The sequence below is a fragment of the Sorghum bicolor genome, chromosome 5 (assembly GCF_000003195.3).
Source record: "Sorghum bicolor cultivar BTx623 chromosome 5, Sorghum_bicolor_NCBIv3, whole genome shotgun sequence".
In the NCBI taxonomy this organism is placed as follows: Eukaryota; Viridiplantae; Streptophyta; class Magnoliopsida; order Poales; family Poaceae; genus Sorghum; species Sorghum bicolor.
In genome coordinates, this window is record NC_012874.2 from 68,611,876 (window position 1) to 68,628,777 (window position 16,902).

At 45.4% G+C, this 16,902-nt stretch overlaps 2 protein-coding genes across 2 annotated transcripts; both read left to right on the forward strand.

Annotated features, from left to right (window-relative positions):
• On the forward strand, positions 7,015-7,736 carry LOC8068349 (dirigent protein 21). The gene has a single exon (XM_021461628.1). It carries the CDS (start codon positions 7,072-7,074, stop codon positions 7,573-7,575), a length of 504 nt encoding a protein of 167 aa, XP_021317303.1. The 5' UTR covers positions 7,015-7,071; the 3' UTR covers positions 7,576-7,736.
• On the forward strand, positions 15,405-16,268 carry LOC110435802 (dirigent protein 21-like). The gene has a single exon (XM_021461850.1). The coding sequence runs from the start codon at positions 15,420-15,422 to the stop codon at positions 15,921-15,923; it is 504 nt and encodes a 167-aa protein (XP_021317525.1). The 5' UTR covers positions 15,405-15,419; the 3' UTR covers positions 15,924-16,268.

A 16,902-nucleotide genomic window follows, 5' to 3' on the forward strand; every position in this document is an offset into this window, starting at 1 on the left:
AATCTGTTTTAGGGGTGTTTAGTTCCCCTTTTATCCCAAAAAAATTCTAGGTTTTGGTCCATCATTTTGCATGATGGAACTAAACACCATACAAAACTTTTTGGCAAAAAAGTGATTATTCTCCATTTTGGATTTTAGCCTTAAGTGTCAAAAAAAAGACTAAAAGAATCTCAAGAAGCCATAATAAGGGCAATAAATTCTAAATTTTGGATAAAACTAAACATATCTCTAAAAATTTTGGTATTTTACATTTCATCATTCTAAAGTAGTTGATAATTTATATTTTCCATTCTATAGGAAACTAAACAGGAGTATATTGCAAATTGTGTTCCTGTAGAAGCAGGGCTGCATCCCCTAGCATTATTCAGAATTTAGTGGTATATTGTTCATTCAGTAGTAGGTAGGCGCATGCGTACTGGGCCCAGAAGCCAAAGGGCTTCTCCCAGGTTATTTATGCATATTTTGTAGTTGCATCAGGGCTGGGGTTGATGGCCCAAATAACAAAGTGACTAATTTTTTAGGCCCACTGTCGATGAATTTAGAAGCACCACGGTTCTTTGATGCTTCCGTAGTCAGGCCGACACCGCAACAATTTTTTTAGAAATATTACCTCTGGTTTTGATAAACTATCACCAATAGATCTGTTCAACTGTCCTCGAGATGAAGGAAGAAAAATTAATGTGGGTTTGGAGAGACAAATAAGGAAAAAGGATAGTATATTGATATTTGCTTGTATCCTGTAAGCTGTGACTTCTTATATTCATAGGACGGAGAGGTCTTGCGTATACAATCAAATCCTAACCAAACACAATATAAAATCTCTAAGTTAAGTTGAGAGGGTATGTATGTCAAAGTGAATCCATACTGGTAAAATTTGCACGCTGATGAAAGAAAAAAACATTAATGAACTGGAGACCTTCTTATATGTACCTTTGTTAAGTCCCAAAAATGATCCAAGGTTAAGAAAAAAGGTACAGAAGGCGGTACGCAATTTCCATACCCATTTTGAAGCTTTTAGTGTTTTCTATTAAAAAATAAATTAGAAACATGCCCAATCAGAAAGGCTCCTGACTGACAGACCCCCGACCGATTCCTACACTTGGGCACAGTTAAACAGATCTGGCTTAACTCTAGTTTTGATAAACTATCACCGAGCAAAGTTAAGCTAAGCCCAAGCACGCCCCCGCCCTCTGCCTGGAGCTTGAGCCTGACTCTAGCCCGACCACGGCCTGATCTAGCGCTCGGAACAATGATTGACGCCCCGAGCATCGGCCAACCCTTCGAGCATCCAAGGCCCCGGCAGGCCCGAGGACTCCACAATGCCAGCCAGAGGCGCTATCGGCCACTCTCTCGATAGGGTCACATAGATGGCATGACACAACAGGACAAACTGCTTCACCGGCTCTAGGGAGCTAGACTCCAAGCCAGCTCATTAGCCCCTCGAGCCAGGGCACCTTCACCGCCAAGGAAGCTTCGAGAAGGTTCACCTAGTAGAGGCTGAACTGAGCAAGACAGCCCTTGACGGTCAAGTGTTAGGGCCTCATCAACGTCAGGCGGTGCCCATGGCTCCTTTAACTCCACGACAACACCAAAATCCATCCATGCTGCAGCAGCACCGCTTGGACCCTAGTGCACAAGACTGAAGCCTCCAAACCACCTTGTACCCAACCTTCCTTAGGATATAAGGGGAAGGTTGACTCCCATAGGGGGAGTGGAGCAATCCAAGTTCAGTTGAATATGTACACCAAAAGCAAACCAGGAGGAATAGCAGAGTGCTCGTCCCTCAAAAGAATCTAGGAAGAGAAAGTTGATTCCCTTACTTGTTGGGAAGAAACCCCACCGTGAACGAGCTTTAGGATAGCACCGAGTGATCCCTAGACAAACTCTCATATTCCTTCACTGTAGCCCCGAATGTGCTCTGAATACGAAGAACTCCTCACTGCTAGAAGTGGGGCCTCGATAGCTGGAACCAAGATACATCCACTACTATTAAAAACTTACGGGAGGGGGACAAAAATGATTAACAGAGGCGGGTATCACAATCGACTTGGTTCAAAGGTCAAGGTTAATAGATCTTTCCCAAGACAGTTCAAATGCTCACCTTAGTCAACAATAAAAAATAAAAAAAAACTAGAGAGCCCATCGATGGAGCTTGTTGAGCCCATCGACGAGGCCCACCAAGCCCATCCAAGCATCACTACGTTCTTTAGATTCACATGCACTACTTCTGTCGTCGGACCTAGACAGCCATGAGCCATGTTGTCGCACCACCACGAGCACGATAGGGCGTGAGCCTCCACAACTGCTGGATCCACATGTCCACGCTGCCGCATGCTGGGGCCACGCAAGGCAGTGCCACCAAGCTCCCAGCGCACGAGAACATGGCCCCTAACGTAGATCTACCGCTAGGGACGTAGATCCACTCTAGGAGGGCACCGAGCGGCCCCCACTCGTGTGCTCGCTGCCGTAGTAGCTCCCCGCTGCTGGGGTCTGCGCACCAGATCCACCGTGAGGATGAGGGAAGGGGAGGAAGCTAGGGCACATGACCTCCACCTCCACGCTTTCAAAGCGCGCTGAGTAGGACCAGCGCCACCGCAACCAATGGGTGCCGCCCCGCACGCTGCCGCCTCAGGGGTGGCTGCCTTGCGCCACCGCTGCATGCTACTGATGGTGAGGGGGAGAGGGAGAGAGAGGAGGGAGAGTGAGGGAGAGGAATGGAGGATAGCAAAGGGTGTGGCTCAGAGAGTGGAATGCGACAGGCTTGGATGGGAGAGGGTTAGAGTTGGAGGGCTAAAAACCCTAAGTGTTGTTTATACAGAAGCCTGATAGAAGCATTGAAAACAAGTTTTTCTGGGTTTTGGTATTTATTGGTTGTGGCCCGCCTCCATTTTTGGATTGCCCGCCTCTGTAAATCAATTTTTGGAGGTGGCTATTTTGTAACCACCTTCATAAATTGATGCCCACCTTGGTAAATGCATTTTGTGAGGCAGTCAACCATAAATAAAAACATCTGCCTATGAAAATCCTCAAGCATTTTACAAGACGGTTGGATTTTGTGACCGTCTCGGTTAATAAAAGGGAACCATCTTGCAAAATGATTTATGTAGTAGTGATTGTCATGTCTTCTCTCGTGTTCTTGAGTACGGCTGAGCCACCAGAGACCCACACTTCTAATATATGACGAACAATGATGCTTTCTGTAGAGACGACCTGCGACAACTAGAACGCTAGGTAGGGGTGCGTGTGAAGTGTGATTATAGCTCTACTGTTGCCAGAGCCACCCACCTCGTCGAAGCTTCGATCTGAACACTACTACCCAAAACTAACTGAGGCGGGCAAAAATAGCTTAACCGAGACATTTTGGCCAACCGCCTCGGATCAAAGATCATGGTTAATGTGACATTTCCTGAGGCGGTTTGATGCCCATCTCGGTTAATAAAATAAAAACAAAAAAGTGGATAAGCCTAATGAGCCCATCGATAGGCCCATCGAGCCCATCTGTACTACTGCTAGCTGGATCCGCCATTGGTTGGCGCTCCGTCATAGATCCGCAGGCAGGGGACGGAGGAGCGCCGCTGGCCTACTTGTTCGGCAGGGTGGATCCGCCCTGTTAGTTCAACTAACAGGGTGGACCTAATCCTGTTAGTTCAACTGTATTTTGGACAGGAGAGGCATCCGTTTCTTCTAAACTGTGCTTATTGAAGATGAACAGACTGCGCTCATTCCGCATTAATAAGTGGCGCTGCCACTCCGATTCTCCATTGATATGATACTTGGATCGGCAAGTACCCTTCCTATGAATATGATCATCCTATGATTTATACAGTTTTGTTTAAAACTGAATTCACTTTGGTACAATGTATCTGTGTACAGGTTTGGTCTCTTAAAAAATATATAGGCTGTTCCAGTAATAATAAAGAAAAACCATCAAAGTTTCTCAGATAAACTGGAGGCCCCTTCGAGATGTATTTAATTAGAGAATTTTTACAATAGTTGTCTCGCGGATGTGGACCTGCTCGCGTCCTTCGCGCACGCTTGAGTTCGGGTACTGGTTGGGACCGGTAGCGTGGGAAGGGAGAGCCACAATTACCATATTAACCTTCCACTCGTAAAACTAATTAGCATTAATTAATTATTTAAGAACCAAAAGGGATCAAGAGGTACCTCAACCACGGTAAAAGAGCTCAATTAATTATGGAAAAACAACGTCCACTGATCACGTGCCTAGGCCATCCGCTAGAACCATGATTGACCTGTCATTCAGGCCAGATAATGCTTATGCTGGTGCACATTCAGGACATTATTGTGACATGTGAACGACCTTCTCGAAATCCATTATTAATCGTTAATCCAATGGAGATCATTCTCCTCGTTGGGATATCAATAACGTAGAAACAAGAAGTGCATGTGTCGCCACGACTTTTCCAGCTAGAAACTAACTAGTACTTAGTTATTAGTAGAAGCTAAACATTATCTGCTGCACAGTCAACTAGCCGCTGTTGAAGATGAACACGGAGTTGAGCCCACAGTCCCATGCATGGCATGTCAGCGAAAATGGTATATCTAGCTGGGAACCTGGAAGCTGCTGCAAATAATCTTGCCATCTTGCTCTTGTCCCAAAAGACATAGGTTCACTACTCATGGACAGTCACAGATAGCGCAATGAAAAAAAAAATATGCAAACAAACAAACAGGTAGGGCATTGTTCATGATGCATCATGCACCGGCAGCAAGCAAAGAACCGACACTCAGTCCCAGGACCATGGGGTACAGGAAAGAGACATCCCATTGCATTCAGAAGACGACCAATTAACTGTTTCTAATTTGTTCTCTTGTCTCCTACGTTGGATGGATCTATTTATGTAATCATTGAAAAAGCCATGCACATTCCTATCCGTCAGTTTCAATTATGTCAGGTTGAGGAGAGGCCTTGCAAAGTTTTTTTTTAATCGCCTCCGAAAGATGAGAATCGCAGAAAACATAATGTCACCACAATACCCATATGAAGCAAAGGTAACTGCACGAAAAAAACTATTGAACGAAATTTGAATTTAGTTTCATAAAGATACTGAATAATTGTTAATTCTTTTAGAGGAACTTTGATCCTGAGATGTATTCGGAAAAGGGATGAAACTTTGGGTCAATTTTCAGATAAAAATGTTGGCATGGAGCAGAAATGACAGAAGGGCCGGGCTTAAGTGCTGCAGACCCAGATGCACCCCAATTTTCTTTTTTGAGATAATGGATAAAAATCCAGCTTCTATATCCATAATTTGTCTTTAGCAGTACTTTTTTTATCATCCAACAGTATTTTTCTTTCATAATAAATCGGCGAACAGTACTTTCAGTCATGACTCAAAACCTCAAAACTGAGGTACGCAAAAAAAAGATTAAAAGAGCTAGAAAGAGCAAGACTGCAGATTGCAAATGAAATCGGAGCTCCTAGCGCCCGGACGTCCGGATGCAGGCGGTGTCTGGACGCACCTAGGGGCCCGTCTGTCCCTACACGCCCCCACACTTGCTCTCCCCGCATGAAGGAAAAAGTGAAAAAGGAAAGGCCCCGTCTGGCCCCCAACGTGCGCGCAGAGGAGGAAGTAGATCGAACCTGCCCCCAACCTCGCGAGCCCCCCAGCACATCCGTCTGTTGCCAGTTCGCCTCCCCCTAACCCCCCTCTCCGCACGCCCCCACACTCGCCCACCCCGCACCCCGTCCCCAACATGCGCGTAGAGGAGAAAGTAGATCAAACTTGTCCCCAATCTCGTCAGCCCCCAGCACATCCGCCTCCTGCCAGTTTACCCTCACAACCCCCAACCCCCCTCCCCGCCTGTGCACTGCAACATAAGGATGAAGACAATGCAAACACCATAAGCGCAATATTGAAACAACACTCGACGAACTACTGCAACAAAAAGATTGAATCAGTTGAAACACCGTAAACGTGTATATTGCAACAATAACAAAAAAAATGACAACAACTCGAACACCGAGATGATGAAGTTAAAAGACCTTAAACATATTATAATAACAAACAAGAAAAACAGTTGAAACATTAGACTATAGTTGCTGAAACACAATGAACATATTACTACAATAACACCCGAACGCACTGCTGCAACAACACGCAACAACTACTGCAACATACCGACTGAGAAAACTGAAACAACATATCAAAAAACAGTACTTCAACAACGATCCAAACCCGCCGCAACATCCAGAGAGAACCATTGCAACGACAGCGAAATCTGAACCTAAGAGCTCGCTGGAAGCCTAGCCTACTGAAACAACAACTGAAAATATATTGCAACATCTGGAGAACACCATTACAACACGCGCGAGAGCTGAACCTCGAGAGTTCACCAGAACCCTAGTCACCACCGCATCCCTTAGATCCAGAGGAAGAGAAGGAAGAAGAGGAGGAGGAGGAGGAGGGCTCGGATCATATCCAGAACAGGAGGGAGAGGGAGAAAGGCCTCAGATCTAGATCCCTCTACCACCTATCTCGTTAGAGCCACCGCCGTCGTCCTCGTCTTCGATTCCATGGAGGTCGCGAAAGGGGCAGGAATGGAGGGAGGGAGGAAGGGGGCTTGTCGGAAGCCGTCGATATCGCCATCCTCTCCGGTGGCTTGGAGGCCATGGAGGGAGGGGAGGCACGGCAGCACGCGAGTAGAGCGAGGGAGTAGAAGAGTCATAGGAGGAGAGGACGAGCAGAATGTTACGAGCGCTGAGGGAGTCCGACTCGAGGAAAGAGATAAGACAGAGATAGATGAGTTGGTTCGGGTGCGTTCGTTTAATTGGATTGTAGGCCCACATTCGCGGCGCCCGGACAGGACGTACGCCCGCATAGTATCATTACCGAATGGAAATGCCATGAGAACCATTTTTACGAGTTTGCTAGGTGCTTTTATTTAGAATAAATCAGCATCAGCCAGCAGGTCACAGGCTGAGATATTTTTCACTCCACCGGGCACCTGCTCCTGCTGCTACTCTCTATCTATATATAAGCATACGCACGTTCACTAGCTAGAGCATCCACAGACACACACACCCGCGCGCGCACCATCCTCCTTGACATGGCTTCCTGCTGCAAGCTCTACTCGGCGCTGCTCGCCGTCGCCGTGGTGCTCGCCGTCGGCCCGGCCGCGCGTCCCGTCTCCGCGGCCGCGCACCTGCACTTCTACATGCACGACGTGCTCACCGGCTCGGCGCCGACGGCGGTGCAGGTGGTGAACGGGCCCCGGGGACACATGGGCGACACGATCGTGATCGACGACGTGCTGACGGCGACCTCGTCGCGGTCGTCGTCCATGGTGGGGCGCGCGCAGGGCCACTACATCTGGGCGTCCACGGGGAACCCGGAGCTGCTGGTGACCATGAACGTGGTGCTCACCTCCAGCCCCTACGCCGGCAGCTCCGTCACCGTGGTGGGGCGCGACGACATCGGCGCGCCGGTCAGGGAGCTGTCGGTGGTCGGCGGCACGGGGCAGTTCAGGATGGCGCGCGGGTACGTGCTGTGGAAGACCGTTAGCCTCGACCACCCCAACGCCGTGCTCGAGCTAGACGTGTACGTCATGTGAGCAAACATACGTCCGCTCCTCATCAACGTAACACGTGTTCTACCCCCAATAAGCCTTGTATAAGTACCTACGTGAACCTCTTTGCGGTAATAAAAGTGACAAACTGAAGTTCACGCTGTAAATGTTGCGGTTGAGTATATAATAAAAATGAATTTAAACAATTAATATATGTCATAGTTAGAACTAAGACTTGGACCGTGCAATTTAGGATAGGCTATGATGGTATGGTCTCTTAACATGGCATGACACAAAATGTTTTGGACCCTACCAGCATAGAAGTGAAAGCCCTAGCATAGTTGTTGGCATGATGTGCCATGTGACCTAGTCGTTGGGCCACAAGGGCTATTGTGCCATATGAGTCGGCCTCAAATTAAAAAACGAGCCAACAGCTTTTAGACCTGTGTGACTTCTTTTGTTCTCCAATCTGTGGGATTCTTCTCCATCCGTACTCCACTTTTGAGCTAGTGTTCGTAGTTCGTTAGGTTTGGGGTTAACGGGGGGCCACGACAATAGTAGCTAAGGTCGTGTTTGGTTGTAGGGACGAGGTGGGACAGGATAGGACGGCTCTAGGATGAGGGATGTTCGGCTGGGAGGCAAATAGGGACGAGGACATCCTGCATGGGGCTATTCCTATGAGATGCGAGGCAAGCCCCCCATCCCTATAAATATCTTGAATGTGGTCCACCAGGTGAGACGAGTGGCTCGCAGAGGTGCACCGAATGTAGACAAGTCATGGAGAGGAGGTGCACCAGACACGGAAGAGCTCATGAAGAAAAGATGCACCGATCGCAGACGAGGGCGCCAGTCGGTGGGAGATGGCGCGAGGGGCCACGCGGGCAGCACGAGGGTGCATGGGCGACCGGGTGGTGGCAGGAGCCTTGCGTAGGTAGGGCAAGCGCACAAAGCTCTATTGTTGCGCTCATGCGAGCTCTATGCGGTGGTTGGGGACAAAGGTCAAAGGAGATAGGGAGAAGAGGAAGAAAAAGAAAAAACTAAAAAAATGACAAATAGGCCTTAATTGTCAGATGCTGACTACACTTTTGATGTCTCGAATAAACAGAAAATGGATTGGTCCCATTGTTCCTCAACTAAATTGAAAATGGGCTAGTCCATCCTACAAACTAGGGACACGACCATCCCACACCTCACCTTGTCTCCCAACCAAATACCGGCTACCCGTTCCTAATCCACTAGTGGCCACTCCTACTTTAGGCGCATGTACCTTTCTTTCAGGTGCTTGATCTCTTACAAAGTCCTTCATCAGATTATCCTAAAGGTCGAGAACACTAGAGAGACCATTGTAAAAAACAAATACACATTAAAAGATCAAAGAAACAAAAAATGTTAGATCTCTAGGCAACCTCGTTCTGGCATGCCTCTTGATCATACTCGAGGCAAGGGCCCTAACCTCTTCCTTAAGCTTGAGAGCATGCACCTCGGCAACAACTACAGTGAACAACACAAATTCCCTACAATGAATATATAAGTGTTTATCTAGTCCCATATTCGATGCTCCTTCCAATGAATGAAAATGTGATTTAGGCCAAGACCAATCATACCCTCTTACTTTAGCTTCAAAATCTCTCGCATCATCAAGTCCGCCTAGTTCTTCTGCATCAGACAGATCTACATAGATGATCTTCATAGATGAATGTGTTGCCATGTTGGCATACTTGGGTAAGCTTTTATCTCGAATGTAGAATCACTCTTCTAGGTGCCACCCCCAATTAGATGAGATGAGGGGGATATCTCATTGTACTAGTCCATTTAGGGATGCTAAAACCCCATCCCACCTACTACCTAGGGATGGGAATTGACCAATTGCAGCTGGGCCTCAAATAACTCTAGCCAATAAGCAAAGTGGGGCTCCACCTAAAGGAAGCACTTGCATAGGGTGATGAAAGCCAAGACATGCATAATACTATTGGGAATCAAGTGGTGCACTTGAATATCAATAGTAGTGCATCAAATCCTCGAAGGACATGAAAATGACAACATCCCTGCAGTTTGGCGAGGAGAATGTTTGTCGCTCTACTACCTCCATCTATGAGCCCCTCCACTGCCAATTACCACTCCTCCACCATATTGAGGAGGCACACCCTCCACACCATAGATGTCCTTCAATGTGTTAATGGATGAACAATTCCACCACCTGATGATGGTGCCCCACTCCTCATAATGTATTGCTTCCCCCTCAATATTGTTGTCACTTGGCTTCAGCACCACGAGGGCACTACTCCGGTGCATCTCAAGTGAGAAGGTGGGTGGGCTACACCAAAGGACACAAGAAGTGGCAGCAAGTTAGGTTTTGCGATTGGCTGAGTGAGAAAGGCAAGAGGGCTATACCAAAGGACCCAAGAAGTGGGAGTAGAAAAGATGAAGGGACGAACACATTGTGATGAGCCTATCCTCATACTTATCTAGCATGACAAAATGGGCCTTGAAGTTTAAACTTCTGACCAATGAATGCAATTGGGCTTGCACAATTGATCCACACAATGTACCCCTAAGCCAGCTTGTTGAAACATAAGGTCAAAGGAATATTATAGTGGCTTTTAGCTTGTCCTTAAATGAAGTCATGCGTGTGACTCAGAAGCTATAGTACTCATACCAATTGACTTCGATCATCAAGCATGGATCGTGTGGAATTTGTATGGCCTTTGATCAATTAGGACTAAAACCTTGCTTGTGATCGACTAGAAGTTTATGGCGTGCCCCTAACTAGGATTCTATTGTAGAGTACCTACCATAGGGTACTTAGATGCTACTCATCCTTCCCCTAACTAGCTCAACGAGCATGACATTGCTATTCCTAAGAGCAATGTGTCATTTTGTGCATCTACATTGAGCGATATATACACTAACAAAAACCTTCTTGGGTCAACATGTATATAGTAACAACTTTGATCCTAGGTCTACCTAAGACTTGGTGAACCTGCAACTACTCCTATGGATGGTGGCTCTATCCTCTCCATATTGGAGGCAAGTCAAGTAAGAGACTTCATTTATACAAGCCTCTACAGACCATGAGTGCACATCACATATCCTCCATGGCTCTACAACTCCTAACAAGGAATCAAAGGAGGCAGAACTCAATAGGCATGACATAAGTTCTCTTTTGGTATCTACTAGTGAGCTCATCCTTCGGTCTGATCCACGAAAAGGCTCAGGCACTAGAAGAATTAGGTGGACCAAAGCCACCAAAAAATCATGGGCCACATTAGAACCAAGAAGGTATCCCATGCAACAATGAAACTACAGGAACTACCTATAACAGTTTTAGTGCTTCCTAGCACCCCTACTTCACGACCATTCTTTTGGTACCTCAAGCACGTAGTTAATGCTTCTAGGAAGACTCACATAGATCTATTAAGCCCTCTTGAAAGCTTTGGAAAGGAAAATCCTTGGTGAGGCACTTGAAAAGGGGTATCCTACCACTACAAGCACCCAGCTTAGGATGCCTCTAAAAGAAAACTTGCTACAAGCACACTTAGACTAGCTTCTATTTATATGTCATGGTCTAGTAGTAGGTGGATCCAACGACTTTGGAACCTTCATCTCAACAGGCATCAACAAAGAATATAGATCACTTGGATTCCTTGGGACCAGTACTTCCACTTTTAATGAGCCCTTCATGACTACAAGTAGGTGGATCCTTCATGCAAGGCGACAAGCATGAAGTGATAAAGCAAAATCTGCATGGCAGGGAAGACCAAAAAGCTCCTCATGAAGGCCTCGAGGGCTACTATCGACTACATGGGCTTAGGAATTGTCACCTCTAGGAAAATCACCCAACCAGGAGGGTGGCTCAATTGGACTACTCAAGAGGCCCAACCAGATTGGGATACCTTTACTTGACAAACAAGGCATCACAATATATACCTAGAACTCATTCCATATGTAAAAATCTGACATAATTTCTATGAAACTAACCTAGTCAATTGGGTCTTCCCATTATAAACCCTACCTCTAGACTATGTAACGAGGTGTAGGGTACCCCTAATTGGCATAAGAGGATGAAGTAGCAAATAAACATCAGCACCACCACACCCTGCACATGGTGCACAACAAGGAATGAAGCTCTTTGAACCCTATGCCTGAACCAATATAAATCTATGCCCCAAGTGCTAACCTTGTGATTCACTATTTGTGATAAACTGATTATTAATTAGACAGAACATCCACCAACATCATTAGATCATATGGCGTAGTACCGAAACCTGGCCAACATATCCCAGAGTCAAGCTTGCCCCCACCGAATGATTTTGCTGGGAAGTTACACAATCTCCATTGGGTCATATGGTGCACATCGGTGGGATGGCTGCTTGTTAGCAGCCAAGGAAAAGCCTCACCCAATGATTTGTTGGGTGCAACAAAGCCACGGCGATACATATGGGTGACAACTTAGTTATTTGAGCTAAGTAAGCATTGCACTGGGTCATGCCACTAGATGATCTGCCAGGCATCACACCTATCTTGTGATGCACATTCCTTTGCATCTTCCAAGCCTAGTTTAAGACCGATCTCGATCAAATCAACTTCTTTGAGATCCTTGAGTTAAAACATATCCAATAGGGCCACTTATGCTTTTAGTCTTGAATGAGAGTAAGCCTTATGTGCATACCAAATACTCACTTGAACAAGATACAAACCTTGGATCTACTTAATAGTATGGCCAAAGAAAAACAAATTCCTAATGCACTCTATAGAAAATGTCTCTGAGCATCGCCTTAAAGTCCTTGGTCTCCAAAAATATCCTTAGTGCCACAACTCATCGCACATCTTCTAGGCTAAGACATAGTGGCCATTCCTGTGAATAACTAACGATTATCCACTACAAAGCACACATTAGCCCACAAGCACTTGTATGTGTTCATCAATCACAAAACCTCCCAAACCAACAAATTGGTGCTTACTAGATGCATTCAAATATCAAAGCCCTCCCTCCTCTAGAAATCAGTTTCAATCGTAACTTTAAAAGGATCATATGCATGGTTTTGTTTGGATACTTGAGAATGACATGTGGATTATGTAAAAGTGCTCGTACTCAATGGAAGGGTATAATATCTTCTAGTCCCAACTAAACTCAATGTCAAGGTAACTTTTTTTTTATTCATTTGCTCAACTTGTTGTTGGGTGATATATAATAAATGATATATAAATGTTCCAAGACAAATAGGGGAGGGACTAGGTCTTTGAGATTGTATATGTTGAATGTGATGGTCTGTTAAAAATTGGCAACCTAAATACCAATATTTAGAATGTATAATACCATGTAACAATAATTACATAATATATAACAAATATTACACATAACTAAGCATCATTATTATAGAATTGAGCATAACTTGAAACTATTCATAACATATAAAAGTTCCAATTGTTGAGCATATTGAAGTGACAACACCTAAAATTAAAAAGTTAAAAAAGCTTAAAAACAACAAAATAAATTTTAAATTAACTTAGAAATTCAATACACTGATCTGACCAATTGCCAATTTGTGCGGCTGCTCCTGCCTTTAGCCCTCGGTGTTGTTAGGTGCTAGTTGTTGCCTTCTGGATCCAGTTCATCAGAGCTCTAGTAGCCGACTGCCGGTCACCCTGTTGCTAGGAGCACAACTGTCTTAAGGGCTTCCCTTACCAATACCCTCAAACCTCATGCCCTCAACTGTCCAGGTGCAATTCAGTGCACATGTGGAGTACATTTTGCATACCTACTACTATCAAAGCTCAGAGAATCATAGTAGCCACTTTGGTCTCCTCTAATGTCCCAACCCGAAATATGATCTCTAATAGCGTCATAGTAAACTTTAGCCCCTCTAGCAGTAAGCTTAAGCTGCATAATGAGATAGATATATAGAGGTGAAGGAGTACATGCAATCTCATCTATTTCACATGATTCGCCCTTGCAGATCAACACGGTGGCATGGTGTGTTCATGTGAATGTGATCATGATAGTCTGCAAACAGAGTTCTGATGATGAGAAGTAGTAATAATCCATAGATTTCAGTTCCATTCACGTCTTGAGTATTGTGCTTACTGGAACATGGTTATGAGTGGTAATCCATAGGTTTGAGTTCCAACTAACCCATGAATTGCATCCGTGTACATTTATTTCGCATGTTCAGTCACAATATAGCTCAGCAACAACTAACCCATGCATGAGCAGAAGATGCAAGGAAACTCGTATTATAAATTGTCAGCCACTGTTTCTAAAAGTGAAAGGGTACATTAGACATGCGCACACAGATACATACTGAAACAAAAGTATACCTCTTGCTCTTCAATGAAAATGGACGTGGACATTTTGAACAATTCCTTTGATAATAATTGAGAATATACAAGAAATATGGGTTCTTAAGGTAAATAATTGATAGTACTTCCACATCTGGACTGACGTATTTTCGTCACAAATAAATTAGCAAATTTACCATGAGATGTTCGACTTGGATAGCAACCTTTCTAATTCAGGTCACTGAAGTACAGTGATGATAGTAAATTAGCAGTTCACTTAGAAATAAATTAGAGAAGAGGAGACAGATTGCAAAACTCACAACATTTCATGAAGTTAGACCGCTATATTTGTAATCTAAATGAATGAATGGTAGTACTTTCCCCCAACTTGTTTTGAAACATGTGAAAACTCTTTTTGATTTTACGGCTATATAAGAACACCCTAAATTTCTCTTAGTTTTTAACCATTAGGTCTTTCAGAATGAATGGATACTATTATATATATTTTCATGTGTTGCCAATTTTCTCTTGAAGTATTTAATTCCTCTGAGAACAACTGACAAAATCTGAGAAATATAGAGGGAAACAAGAAACAACAATTTTACATAAGTGACATATTCACTTTTTTAAATAAGTTGGACCGTCAACCCATGCTAATTCCACTAGTATGGGCTAAGAATTTTAAGATACTTAGTATTATTAAAATGTGATGCATGGATGGATGTGGACTTTATTAGAAAGCAACATTTAGAAGCATAATCGAATTATATGACATCATATATGGCGGCTCATCAGCATATTTGCAATGGCAAGCTATGGGACTGCGCTGGTTACCTTCTCACACGCCCATTAGCGAAATGTCCACAGTCACCGCAGTTGCTCATCAGCATATTTGCAATGGCAAGCTATGGGACTGCGCTGATTACCTTCTCACACGCCCATTAGCGAAATGTCCACAGTCACCGCAGTTGCGGCAATCAATCTTTAACTTCATGGCTTCCCCTAGTCACGGCTTCAGCTCTCATACCAATAGCTGGCCAGGCGTGACTAGACAGATAGGATCATGCAAGAGATTCACCTTTTACCCCCTAGTGCAATTCAATGCAAACCCGGAGTACATTTTGCATCCTTAATTCCTTACTTCTATCAGTCCAAGCTAAGAGAATTGCAGTAAGTAGTTTGGTCTCCTCTAATATCTTAGCTGGAAATGTGATCTCTCATCATGGTATATAAACTTTGCCCCTTTAGCAGTAAACCAGTAACCTCAAGCTGCAGCATGAGATAGGAACATAGAGAAGAGGTACACACAAGCTCATCTATTTCACATGAATTCGCCCTAGCAGATCAGTGACTGTGTGCAAACAGAGTTCTGATGAGGAGTCTACTCTGGGCTGGTTGTTATACGTCTGCCAGTGGCCGGAATACGGTTATTATGAGCAAAGGGATAACCCATGAATTGCAACCGTCTGCATTTATTTCACATGCATGTTCAGTCACAATAGCTCACCTGGCTGAGATATTATTTTCACTGCACCTGCTGCTACTGTCTATATAAGCATACGCTCGATCACTAGCTACAGCATCCACACACACACACACTCCTCTACGCCATGGCTTCCTGCAAGCTCTACTCTGTGCTGCTCGCCGCCGTCGTGCTCGCCGTTGGCCCGGCCACGCGGCCCGTCTCGGCGGCCACACACCTGCACTTCTACATGCACGACGTGCTCACCGGCTCGGCGCCGACGGCGGTGCAAGTGCTGAACGGGCCCCGGGGTCACATGGGCGACACGATCGTGGTCGACGATGTGCTGACAGCGAGCGCGTCGCGGTCGTCGTCGATGGTGGGGCGCGCGCAGGGCCAATTCATCTGGGCATCTACGGGGAACCTGGAGCTGCTGGTGACCATGAACGTGGTGTTCAGCTCCGGCGGCCCCTACGCCGGCAGCTCCGTCACCGTCGGTGGGCGCGACGACGTCCGCGCGCCGGTCAGGGAGCTGTCGGTGGTCGGCGGCACGGGGCAGTTCAGGATGGCGCGCGGGTATGTGCTGTGGAAGACCGTCAGCCTCGTGCCCCACCACAACGCCGTGCTCGAGCTCGACGTCTACGTAATGTGAGCAACCCCATGCGTCCGACGTGGCAAGCTCCGATCCTCTCATCAACGTAACACGTGTTAAGAAGTAGTGTCATGCATGCGTCCATTCCAGTTAGTAGGTTGAGCTAGTAGCTGAACTATGTTGTTGTCGTTGTTGTTGTTGTGTTGTGTTGTTGCCGATGTTGATGGCATTGTCATCTCTCCCCCTCTCTTTGTAACATGTTGGTCCTCTCAAGGGTCACTCATGTATTAGGTGCTTTGCACCCTCCATTACCGGTGTGCGGTGTACCGGAATCCATGGAGAATATATTTAGGTGGAGCGCCTCAGCTCTCCTCGTGTTGTTTAAAAAAAAAGAATCTACATAAACCTCTGTGCGGTAATTAATAAAGGTGACAAACTAAAGGTGATGTTGTAAATGTCACGGTTGAGTATATCATTAGTAGAGAATAGACTTTTGATTCACACCTATTTTTGGCTTTAGCATCGGTAATTTTTACGTCCAAGAGTAAATGAGGTATTAGTCCTGGTTGGGAATAAGAACCAAGACTAGAGTCCCATGCCCAATGGGCAATGGCTCCCCCCCCCCCCCCCCCCCCCTTGCCGGCCGCAGGCTTTTGCAGGTGGGTGGGGGGACTTTTAGTCACGGTCTGTTAATGCAATCGGCCGAGACTAAATGTTGACCTTTAGTCTCGGAGACTAAATATTTTTTGAAATCTTTTGTTCCATTCGGCTCCACAAACCGGGAACGAATGTCCCTACTTTATATACTTGACCACACTGTCATGTTCCCCTCAAATCCGACCACATCATTTTCAAATCCGAGCGCTCGGTGTGAGCTAGTTTTTGCCCCCTTTTGCACACATTGCTCACTCTTTTTACTCTTCTCTCCACGTGTTAGGAATTATATGTTTCATGGCGATTTTTCTGGTATACATATGTTTTCTTTTCCATGTTCTATTTGCATTCTGTAATTTTTTAAATATGCATTATATATTTATAT